This window comes from Prionailurus viverrinus, chromosome A3 (assembly GCF_022837055.1).
Source record: "Prionailurus viverrinus isolate Anna chromosome A3, UM_Priviv_1.0, whole genome shotgun sequence".
Taxonomy (NCBI): Eukaryota; Metazoa; Chordata; class Mammalia; order Carnivora; family Felidae; genus Prionailurus; species Prionailurus viverrinus.
In genome coordinates, this window is record NC_062563.1 from 64,845,039 (window position 1) to 64,856,884 (window position 11,846).

Genomic DNA, 11,846 nt, shown 5'->3' on the forward strand with positions numbered 1-11,846 from the left:
CATGAGATTGAATAGTTAGGAGCTAAAGAAGATCTGAAGATGGAAAAGAGAGAATTGCGTTGATATTTACTGAGGAATTATTCAGCAGATGTTTATAGAGTACCTCTCAGATGCCAGATGCTGAGATGCTGTGCTAGGACCTGGGGACAGAATACGGGACAATGGAATCTTGCCCTGAACGAGATCCTAGTCTAGTGTTAGAGACAAACAAGCAAGCAATTACCTGATGGTGTGTTAAGGATATAGCAGAGGTGTGGGTGAGGAAGCAGAGGGCAAAAGTGGCTAACAGGGAGGAGGCACAGCATTGAGGCCAGGGATGGTCAGCAAAGACATCCCAGGGACAGGGTGTCTAATTTGGGTGCTGAAGGAGGAGTAGGGTTTACCAGGCAGACAAAGAACTGGGGGTAAGAGAAGCATTTCACCCAAGGGAATGTTTGCAAGTTTGAAGACACATGGGGTCCATGAAAGGGCAAACTGGGGGACTACGACGAGTTTGGCCTGATTGGAGCTCCAAGTGGGTATGGGGGAGGGGCTAGAGCCGGGGCTGAAGATAGAGGCATGGGTCGGGTCATGCTAGACTTTGCCTGCCTTCCCAGAAAGGTGGGACCCATGTCATGGTCTTCAAACTCTTTTTAAATGGGAGAAGCCTTCAGTCAAAACGTTTTTAGCCATCACCCCAATTGTAAGACAGATAAAAGTGAAGCAGCTGTGGTTAGATTGGATGTGAGAACATTAGCACTTCTGCTCTTGGTCTCATTTTCACCCTCCCATGTCACCCTGGACACAACTCAAACACAGTCTGAAAATCATATACAGCAAATGACACTGATGCAGGTGTGGCATTGGAGGGTTTTACAGGCCATGCCACAATTCCCTGGTTTCCAACTTCATTTTGAAGGTGAAGGGTACGGAAATGCTTGGGGCCTAGTAGGTACTCAGTGTGTTTGGGTGGGAGGATGGGGGTGGGAAGGGGTTTGTGGCCAAGGGTACGAGTTCCATTGTAGACAGAATAGGTTAAAAGTACTTTCAAAAGGCCCTGGCTGGCTCAGTTGGTAGAGCACGTGACTCGATCCCAGGGTCGTGAGTTCAAGCCCGTATTGAGCATGGAGCCTACTTAAAACAAAACAAAACAAAACAAAACAGAACAAAAATCAGCTCCTTTATCATGGGGCGCCTGGGTAGCTCAGTCAGTTAAGCTCTTGATCTCAGCTCAGGTCTTGATCTTAGTGTCGTGAATTCAAGCCCCAAGTTGAGCTCCAGATGGAACCTACTTAAAAAAAAAAAAAAAGTATTTTCAGAACATCCTCCTGGAGAGACCTAGTAGGCACCTGAAAACATGGGTGGGCCCTGGATGAATGCTCTAGATAAATATTTGGAAGTGTTGATGTATCAGTAAGAGCTGAAGTCGTGGACTTCCATACGATTGCCTAGAATCGAGCACAACAGGAAGAAAAAGTAGGCAGATCCCTGGAGACCAAGGGGCAGGTGGAGAAGCCAGGGAAGGGGGTTGAGAGAGATGGAGGGGAGGAAGCAGGCAAAGGCAGCATCTCAGAAGCCAGGTAAAGAAAAAAATAAACATAAGCTTAAACATGTAATCGGTATTTAATAGTTGGTTGCCTGGAAATGAAACAGGAATAAAGGCATTTCACCGGCATAGCATATTCCTTTTAAAAGAAATCTGAAGCATACTTATTTTTTCCAGAAGCACACACCCTTTAATATGTGAGTATAGATTAGTGTAGCAGAATAAGAACAACTGAGCTCACGATGTAAACAATATCATTGTTGTTTAGTGGAACTACTCCTCTCTCCTCTCCAGGGATAAATGAATTCTCTCAAATTTCTGCCCATCAGTCAAAATTTTACGTTCAATTGAGTGTTCATTCTGAGTTTAAGATGATTCTAGGACTTCAAATGCCTAGAAAGTTGGGCTTTGGTAAATTGAAAGTAATTTCTCTAAAGTGATGGGCTAATTTGAAATCTATATCTCTTTTTCTTGTTTTGATTTTTGCAGCCTAAATTGTAAGGCATATTCCTCTGATTGTACCAGTGTCCTGCTCCACTGGGGACAGGGAATTCTAAAATCATTCCTTATGGGGTGGATGCTGGCACTCAGCAGCTGTTTATTGAATGAATGGATGATGTACTATTGTCCCTCCTAAATACTGATTCACACCTCAAAGGTGTCTGTCTGTATTCAATAAAGTGAAAAAGCATTTTAAAACTCAAAACTGAGTAATTAGAGATTAAAACTACTGCTCACCCTTTCTCTTTGTTGTGGGCACAGTATTGTGCACAGAAGGCTGCCCTCTGAAATCCCATCAGAGCTACGGACTCTGTAAAAGCTTCCTGGGGAAGATCATTTTTCAAGAATAAGCAATAGAATGTGGCCTTCGAATTCCCTAAGACTTGCATTTCTCAGATTACTCAACATCTGGATTTCGTTTATTCTCTCGACAAGTATTGACTGAGAGTCTACTATATGCTAGGCACTGAGAAAATGCAGTGAATAAAACATTAGAAGATCCCGTTGTCATGAGCGTCTGTTCTAGCCGAAGGTGACTGGCAGTAACAAACAGGGATATAATGTGTGTTAGCGGTGATGAGCGCTAAGAACAAAAGTGAAGGGGGGAGGGGAGGGGAGCGTCATGGGGAAGCAGCTGCTGTTCTAGAGGGTGGTTAGGGAAGGACAGATAAGCTGGGACCCAGAGAGGGAGAGATGTCTGGGCGGAGAGGAATGCCATATGCTTAGCTGGGTCCCCCTACAGCTCACCCTGACCAGCAAGGGGTGGGGGTGGGGAGCATGTGCTTATAAATGTAAACACCAACCCAGCCAAGAGCCCTGTAGCCCTGTAAACATTATGATATGTAGCTCAGATAATAACTGTTAAAAATCAACTCTTCAGGGGCTCCGGGCTGGCGCGGTTGATGGAGCATGCGACTCTTGATATCAGGGCTGTAAGTTCAAGCCCCACGATGGGTGTAGAGATTACTTAAAAAAAATAAATAAATAAAATCTTGAAAAAAAAATCAACTCTTCAATTTTAACTGTGAGACAATTTTTGCAGGTGACTTGAAAATAAAGCAACTTCCATTATTCACAGATCCAGACTGGCAACCAGCTCTTAGAAATGACTAAAATGACCCACTAGTATTCCTTTTTTTTTTTTAATGGAGACTTTTGCTCCCCTGCCGAGACCATGTATTATATCCAGTTTCACATCAAAATGAATTTTTGCTGCTAAGTTTGAAAAACGCTGAAAATAGCAATTAATATTGGAAAAGCTGACAGGACCTGAAGTGTGGTGGCGTGATTGGTGCTGATATAATTATGTGCCTGAGTGTGCACATGTCTGTGTAAACACAGTATGAAAACACACTTGATGTCCAGGACACTATATCAGTGTATTTTCTTGCAGGTGGATGAGGGAAAGAGAGGGAGAAAGAACTGATAGAATCCCTCTGGCACTGTTAAGTGGTGTAGATGTCTCTAGTCTTACATTGACATAACCTTGATTTTCAGATTATTTTCACATTCGTCATCTCATTCGATCCTCACAACTTACTGGAGTTGGGGCGGGGGCGGGGGTTGCGGCTTCGTTCTTCCCATTTGGTGAGTGAGAAACCTTGGTGGGTCGGCTGGGATGACCGAGGAGACTGGATTACGTCATCCCCAAGGTCCCTTCTCGTTCAACACTTCTACGGCTTTTTTTTTTTCCTTCTTCTAATTTTCCTGAGGTGACAGCTGTGTCATGGTGGAGACTCTCTTAAGCCCAGAACGTTTTCTGCCACGCAGTTCCTCCTCGTCTTCTTCAAGGCCTTCACTGCATGTTTAATCATGTGTGAAGTGTAATGTCTACCACACAAGGTCATTGAGGGTACCGTTGATGGGATGGAAGGGAAGGTTGGTGAAGCACCAAACACACTGGTAGCTATTATTATTATTATTGCCATCGCTATTACTAATAAGGAGGCAGTGTAGTGTCGTGGAGCCAGCATCAGCCCTGGAGTCCGGTAAGTTTCCAGTCTTTTGCCGGTTGTGTCATCTTGGCCAATTATTCAACCATTGGGAGCATGCTGTAAAAATGGAGCTGACAACACCTCCATTACCAGGTGGCGTGAAGAGCAAATGAGGCCAATGGAGCGCCTATCCCAGACGCTCCATAAATAGGTGGCAGTAATAAATGAGAAACCACCTTTCATAAGAAATATTTTCATGACCCCCTCAAAACCTGAAGAAGCATTTCACAGAGGTGAAGTATAACCTTGAAGTTAACAGAAGCGTACGGTCATCTTTTGAACAAAAAGAAAGGATTTGGAAGTTGAGCTCTTCTGTGCATGTCTCAAGAGGGCGCGGAAAAGTCCGCTTGCAGCCAAGGGTCGGCAAACGGACGTCGTGGAGTCTCCTGTCCAATGGCCTTCTGAAATCCAGTGTAGATTTTACTCAAGTCCCTCCATCCTTTCCACGGCAACAAGCTCATGAGGTTGTGCAGTTTATTTGGAAAAGCCCGGCGACCCTCATTATACCACTTTCTTTGGAAAGCAATCATTTGAGTACCTCAAGGAGCTGCTTTGCTCTAATGACGACTATCATGAAGGATTCGACGAAGTTGGAAACCAAGATCTGGTAGCCTTGTCTCTGACAGCATGGTCCCGGAGAAGGCTGTTGGTAGCAAAGAGCAAAATTCTCCAATAGAGATTGCACTTAGCTGTCTCTGTGGAGAATTTCTTGGAACTGAGTTCTCAGGGCACAGTAATAAACCAACGTCCCTAGGCGTCCGTTGCCACACACACTGGAGCTGTGTTGTGGACAAGCTGGTAGCTGCTAAGGAGTCGCAAGGTGGGTAGCACTGCCGTGGACCAGTTACTCTAACATCTGGCTGATGGTTTGAACCACTGGACCCAAGAGAGGTGTGTGTCGTACAGAATACCGACTCTGGGCCACGTTTTATTTATCAGATGCGTCAGTTGAAAAGGGAAAGACAGGGGCGCCTGGGTGGCGCAGTCGGTTAAGCATCCGACTTCAGCCAGGTCACGATCTCGCGGTCTGTGAGTTCGAGCCCCGTGTCGGGCTCTGGGCTGATGGCTCAGAGCCTGGAGCCTGTTTCCGATTCTGTGTCTCCCTCTCTCTCTGCCCCTCCCCCGTTCATGCTCTGTCTCTCTCTGTCCCAAAAATAAAATAAAAAACTTTGAAAAAAAAAAATTTAAAAGGGAAAGACAGCAACATCTGAATGCGAAATACACGTATTTTTTCTTGCTCGATGTATATCTGTCCTCAAAATTATTCTCGCTGTGAATGCCCATCCTGTGTGGATGTCTCCAAGAACAACTGTGTTTTCTACCTGAGAGCAGTACGTTAAATGTTTTACCCAATGTTTGTTGTGTTTGGTTGCCTTCCAGGTTTAAAATGTGTGAATTTCCTTTTTAATGTTCTAGGGGAAAGCAATGGTATTCGCCCCACGCCGAGGGAATACTTTAAACCAGTTTTGCAATCTAGCTGAAAAAGCTGATTTCTCTATCCAAAGACATGAAAATTATGATGAACACATTTCAAACTTCCACTCCAAGGTTAGTTTTCTGCTTATGTTAGATAACACTTTAATCCGCATTGCATTTTGAAGAGATCATGGTCTTTTTGGCAGGTAACCTAAATATTTGATTAAAGCACTCCTTAGGTGTGCTGCTTCTGAACAGCTATTTGTATCTGATTATTTTTGTGTGGTAAAGCCATCTTTTATCTTTGCATGTCTAGAAGGATTTTACAGAAACCATTCCTGTTTACTCCTTTCTCTGAAACAAACTAATCTTTTCATTCATAATGGACTAATTTGTAGGATGCAGGGGAGGTGGCATAGAATGAATGATAAACAAGCATTTATATTTTAATGAAAAACCTTCGGCTTTTAAGTAGGTTAAATGCTCAGCTGCACTGAAATAAATAGAAGGTGAATGTCTAATTGTATCATGTTGGACTGTAAATCTTTATCTCTGCTTGCTTTATGGCTGGGTCAGTTGGCAGTTTGAGACTGTTAAATCTCATACAGAATTTCACAGTTGTGAGGTTATATGTCAGATCGAGGAGCTACAAGATTTAGGTCAAAAGCACTTATCTGAGAGTGATTTCTAAGCTTGCTTACATAAAGCAATGTTATCAGCCTTTTTATTATTTATAAGTATAGAGCAGTATAGGACACTGAGAGGCGAGCGTTCCACTGAAAACTTTTTAGGAATCTCACCTTTGCTAATACATATCACACTTGCTAGTCTAACATGTATTACTTCTGTAATTTTGTGCCTTACAGAAATCTCCCTTCTCTGAGCTAGTCTGACCTTGGCAAGAGACTTTGAACTTGTCATGATTTTGCAAGTTGTGAACGCAGAAAAGTTAAGCCCTGACCTTAATTTTCTCCTGAGAAAATGGGAAGAGCATTCTTTATTATCCAGGACTATGATATAATGTCAAAGTATGTTGACTTTTGAAAAATTATATGCAAAGTGGATCTGATCTTCAGGCACGAGGAAGAAAATCCTTACTCTGTGGAGATGGGTTCACTCTTTTGGGTGTCTAAGGTTTCATTTAGCCCCCCTGGGGGTGGGGGTGGGGGTGGGGGAGGAAACAACCATCCTTTGTGAACTGAAAGGGTTAAATCACCTCCTCTGCCTGGTGGGATTGCCCTTTGCTTACAGTCAGAAAATAAAAAGAGAATGGCGTGTTATTCAAATCTGACCTGCTCTTCCAGAATGAGATTTTTCCCTTTTGCAACCCCTCCCCAGAATAAAAAGGAAAGCCTCTGAGGGCTTTACCAGGTAGGGGAAGGGTCTCTCCTCTACCCAAAGGGACAAAAACAGCCTTCTCTCCTGGATCGGGCTAGAGCTACAGGGATCAGCCTATGGCTGCTTAAATGCCTTGTCATTCACCTTCCCCCTAGAACAACAAATGCTTTCAGTTTCTCAGTCACAGATCAGGAGAGCAAAGGCAAGGGTTTGTCCACCATAGGAGACGGTCAGCGTTGTGCCTGATACCCTCCGTGTCCTCCCTGCAAGATTGGAAGTGTGCTGGGCCACGTGAGTCCTTCGTGGCCACGTCTCCTTTGTCTAGAACTTTAGATTGTCAGCGGCTAGCGGACAGCAGCTGCCTCTCTTTTCAATGCTGTACACTACTCTGCTAAGCATAGCACGGTCCATAAATCGCTAGACATGCCTCTTGTATTTATATTGTGTCACGTACCCACAGGTAGGTAGTACTCCGTAAATAACCATGGACTGATTGGTCCCACGGAAGTAAATTTCCACAAATAACCAGGCGGCCTTAGTTTTCATCTCTTCATGATTGCTCAAAAGTTAAAACTCTCCACTGTGCTGACCCTGGGCTAAGAAACAGTTTCCCTCCGCCTCAGCTTATGAGGAGTTAAGAGTTGCGTGTGGCTCTCAGCAAGTGGAGCCGCCAGGGGAATATTCTGCAGGGTTGGGGCGCCCCTGACTACGCGGTACCAACGTGAACCCAAGATGTGTATTTTTTAAGGAGGGGGGGGCAGTTGCAGCTGGTCTGGTGTTCTAGCAAAAGAGCGCCTCTGGTCCCTTCTGCCCCGGAAGCACAGAATGCCCTGCCCTCCTGCTTCGGGCGGCGGCGCGGATAACCGTGTGCCGCCTGGCGGGTGTGTCGGGGCGGCGCCACCCGGCTCCGGCTCGCACGTGGAGGTCTCCTCTGCAACCGAAGGCCGCCCAGACAGGGCCGCGGGCCAAGGCGGAGGGAGCGGGGAGCGCCCCTGCTCCGCGCCGAGCCCCGGTGCTCTTCTCCCGGGCGCCCCCTCGGGCCCTTGCCCGCCGCCCGCCCCGGGGCTCCGGGGACGCGCTGGGGACCGCGCGGCCGCCGGGAACCTCCACCCTGGCCGCTTTTGTTTGCCGCGTGCTAATAGCCAGGGCTTAAAAGTTTTCCATCTTGCGCGGCAATCAGCTTTCTTCCTCTCCGTCTCTGGCCAAAGCCCCACGGTCCCTGGGCCGAGCCTGCTCGCAAACGGAGGAGCAGCGTTTTCCTTCGGGCTGCGTGTTATCCTCTTAGCCCTACTGTGTTGGAATAGAGCGTAACCAGCTGGAGGACTGTAAGACGCCTGATAATGCCGCTCTTTTCCGCTGTCCCGTCTTAATCTTGTTACACAAATGGTTGTGAAGAGATTCATGAATTTTAATTTCGCCCTCTGCATTAGTGCCTCACGTCACTCATACACAGCTGGCTTCTATGCTGAGTTTTCCACCCCTCCTCTTACAACAGGGGAAAAAATTAGTTACAATCTTGGCAGTAGTGGAAGGTAAAAAAAAAAAAAATCTACAGATTTAGGCAACCACCCATGAAGCTGATTAACAGTCAGTGATCAGGAGGAACAGCTTTGCCTCTTAAACTTTTCACCTCTCATTGTTAACTGTGAAATTTTATTTCCGTTAAAAAGCAAGCCTGTAATCAAAACGGTGCCATTCTGCACTTTTCTGCCAGTGCTTTTGTTAAATTGTGCCCACACCATGCAGCCAGCGTGCTCAGGAACCAGGCGGCCGAAGGTGTGGTGTTTTAAAAAATATTGCCTTTCTGTTCCTCCAGGCGACGGGGAAGAAAAATAGAACACTTCCCTCCTTCCCAACCTCTTGGTCTCCTCCAGGCTAGGAATCCCGTGCCTTGCCCGTGTCTCAAAACCTTTAGGATGTTAAGATAAGCAAATTGTTTCTCAAGGTGGAGACCTCACTTGGAGCTTACCGCTGGCTTGAAATCAGTTGATGAAAATACTCTCATTCATGCAGACAGTCTTTGAAATCTACATGCCACAGGTTTTGGGGTGTGTTTGTTTTTGTTTTTTTAACTTTTGCAAAACCACCGGTGTGTTTATTTCCTATATTTTGTAGACTCCACAGTGAAAACAGCCTTGGGCTCATTTGTGAAGTCGGTACATTGTGTTAAAAGCATGGCCGCATTGCACTTCTGCTTATCTATTCAAAATGCCACTTTACAAGTGGCTGGTGCTTATAATCTGTGTGGTGTGCTGTTGATAATTGTGGATACTGTAAAGGGTAAACAGTCTGAACTCTGTCCCTAGTGCTGCTGCTCGCTCAGCGCCGTGGCGAGGCTGAGGGTGTTACATCCAATTATGAAGTAAAGCATAATGTTACTAATAGCCACTATGTAATTTAGTTGGGTCCTCAAAGACCCTGTTTTAACCGATGAAATTGAAAAATTGTTTTATTCGCAATTTGCTTTTTGTTCATTTTTTTTTCAAGGTGGTTTTCATTTCTTAAAATTGTAATTATCAATTGAGCAGAGAAGTACAGCCTGGGCAAATGGAATTACTCTTAGACCACATCACATTCCCTCGTCGACAGCAAATATTTCCCAACAGCCTTGTGTGTGTTCAGGTGCCCTGACATGACAGACTTGGTTCAGAAATGATCTGGTGCTGGGGGTGTGGTGATGCCTTTGAGGGGCGTTGGTTCTTCCCCGTGGCAGGAAGGGCTCACAGTCAGTGTGGGGCTGGCCCCTGGCCCCTTCTAGCAAGGAAGCCTCTGCTTTGGCCTCCAGAGGTCAGCACAGAATCCAAGTTAAAAGTGATTTCTAACCCATATTTACAGAAGAATTATTTATCCCACATATTACCTCGGGGACTATATAAAGAGCTCATTTGAGTCTCTGTATATTAGTGCATTGTGAGTGAGTAGGTCAGCTGACTCACGCTGAGTAATCAACTTTCCTCCATCCCCAATCCCTGAGGAAGAACGGAGCTAGCCTGACCCCCTCTTCCCTCTGTAATGTATGTCAGCGAGCTCCTATCACTGGGGCGGCTGGCAACAAAGGTATTTACAGCTGGCAGGCCCTAGGTAGTGGGTTTGGATTGGGAAGTTTGTGAAGCCATTTTCTTGGCCTTTTTTTTTTTTTTTTTTTTTTTTTTTTTAAGAGTGATGTTAAGGGACCGTGTGTTGGGGATTAACACTGTCACTACTTTGGAGGTAACAAAATTCCAGGGGATCTTTCTAAGTAGGCAACTAATCATCTGTAAACAAAGCAAAGTCCCGTCTAAGAAAACAGAAGGAAGTTACTTACCTCAGTGACTGCACCACCATCTTTTCTTGTGAAAATGGATTAGAGAGTACAGGCGAGGTTGGCTTTCTGTTCCCCAGTGAGGGAGGTAAAGCCGGCCCGTTGCTCCTGGTCCTTACCGGTGAGGGTGTGTCCCAGTTTGGGAATATGATTTAGAAGAAACATGAAAAAATTCAAGTTAATATGCCCCAGACCTATACTAATCCAGGAAAGTGTCATGTTGGAGCCATTCATGTAGTTTGGGGGGGGTGGGGGTGGGGGAAGGGGAGGTAATCTGATTCAAAACAATAAAAGAATTGGTTCCGTGTATCATTAAAAGAAATATTTATTTCTGATCCTTATCACTTAAAAACTGAATTAACAATTGGCTCAGAAACGCCGATGTCAAAATACTAACTTTTGTCTTTAAAAATAGCAAATTATTTTTTGCCAGGAGACATATAAATATGACCGTCAAAGTCTTCTGGCCGAATGAGGAAAAGAGTACTCTAGATTTGAGAACCCTGACTGGATTTTTAAAACTACCACGGAAAGGCCCTCAGAACTTCACCTGAATGGTATCGAAGCTTGCTGCTCTATTGTTGGACTCTGTTTTCCTCCTCAGAGAAAAGAGTTTTTGAATGATCATTAATATTAACCCCCCCTAAGGAGCAGCTGGAGAGCCTTTGAAATGTCTTAGGCCTGGAAACCTGTCCCTTGTGCCCAGGTGCTGCCAGTCTCCAAGAGATCTGAAATGCCTGGCCTCCTTGCTCCTGGGGCTCAGGTGTGGGACACAGTAGACCCAGAGCAGAAACTTTGATGCCAAATGGCTGGTCTGGTGCAGATGACTGAGCCTCCAGCTTTCCCTTCACTGAAGTGCCTCACAGTTCATAGAGGTCACAAATACTGTCTATTTACGAAAAAAAACCCACCCTGCTCTCCTCCTTTCCTCCTTACCCTGCCCCCCCCCCACCCCTCCCACCCTCCCAGGAAACATCCCAGCCTGGTGCATGGTACTATCATGCCAATGCCACTGAAACTACTTTCAGTTGCTTTTTTGTGATTTATTTTCCAGAACAATATATTCGGGTAAGAAGTCTTCGTTGCATTCGGCATGAAAAACTACTGGCAAACCCATAAGAGACTCTTGAATACAGAGAACAAACTGAGGGTTGATGGGGGAGAGGCGGGGGAGAGGGGAAAATGGGTGATGGGCATTGAGGAGGCACTTGTTGGGATGAGCACTGGGTGTTGTATGCAAGCGATGAATCATGGGAATCTACCCCCGAAACCAAGAGCACACTGTATACACTGTATGTTAGCCAACTTGACGATAAATTATATTAAAAAACAAAAACAAAAAACTACTGGTCAAAATTCCTAATCTGAGTCTCCTTACCTTTTTTGTTCTGTTATTGTTTTCAGTTGAAAAAGGAAAACCAGGATGTATATGAAGAAAACCTTCATTACCCGCTTCTGCTTATTTTAACCAAAAATGGATAGAAGATTAAGATGTTCAAAAGACGAAGAAAACACCAAGTGCACAGGGAATATTTTCACAAAAACAGAAGTCTGGGATGGGATTTTTTTTTAAATCCTCCCTGAGGAGGCTCCCTGAGGCCCCCTGAGATTTGTGAGCCACCCCCCCCCCCCCCCCCACACACACACCACCACCACCACCTTTGCAACATTCCACATGTGGGTTTTGGAGTCCACCTGTCCTCACTCACGTCATTTCCAGCCTTGCTGGACTCCTCCTTTTATCGTCTGCTCTTCCTGTGCCAAACCTTTG

General features: G+C 45.3%; 1 protein-coding gene across 3 annotated transcripts in view; it reads left to right on the forward strand.

The window, feature by feature from the left end:
* CAMKMT (calmodulin-lysine N-methyltransferase) overlaps positions 1–11,571 on the forward strand; it is a 415,835-nt gene extending 404,264 nt beyond the window's left edge. For 2 of the 3 annotated variants that reach the window (XM_047851301.1, XM_047851303.1), the window contains 2 exons: positions 5,437–5,568; positions 11,480–11,571. In XM_047851301.1, coding sequence (XP_047707257.1) covers positions 5,437–5,568; positions 11,480–11,557 — 210 coding nt within the window. In that variant the 3' untranslated portion in view covers positions 11,558–11,571. The remainder of the gene's footprint in view (positions 1–5,436; positions 5,569–11,479) is intronic. The other variant, XM_047851302.1, reaches the window with a different exon arrangement.
* The last annotated feature ends 275 nt before the right edge of the window (positions 11,572–11,846 follow it).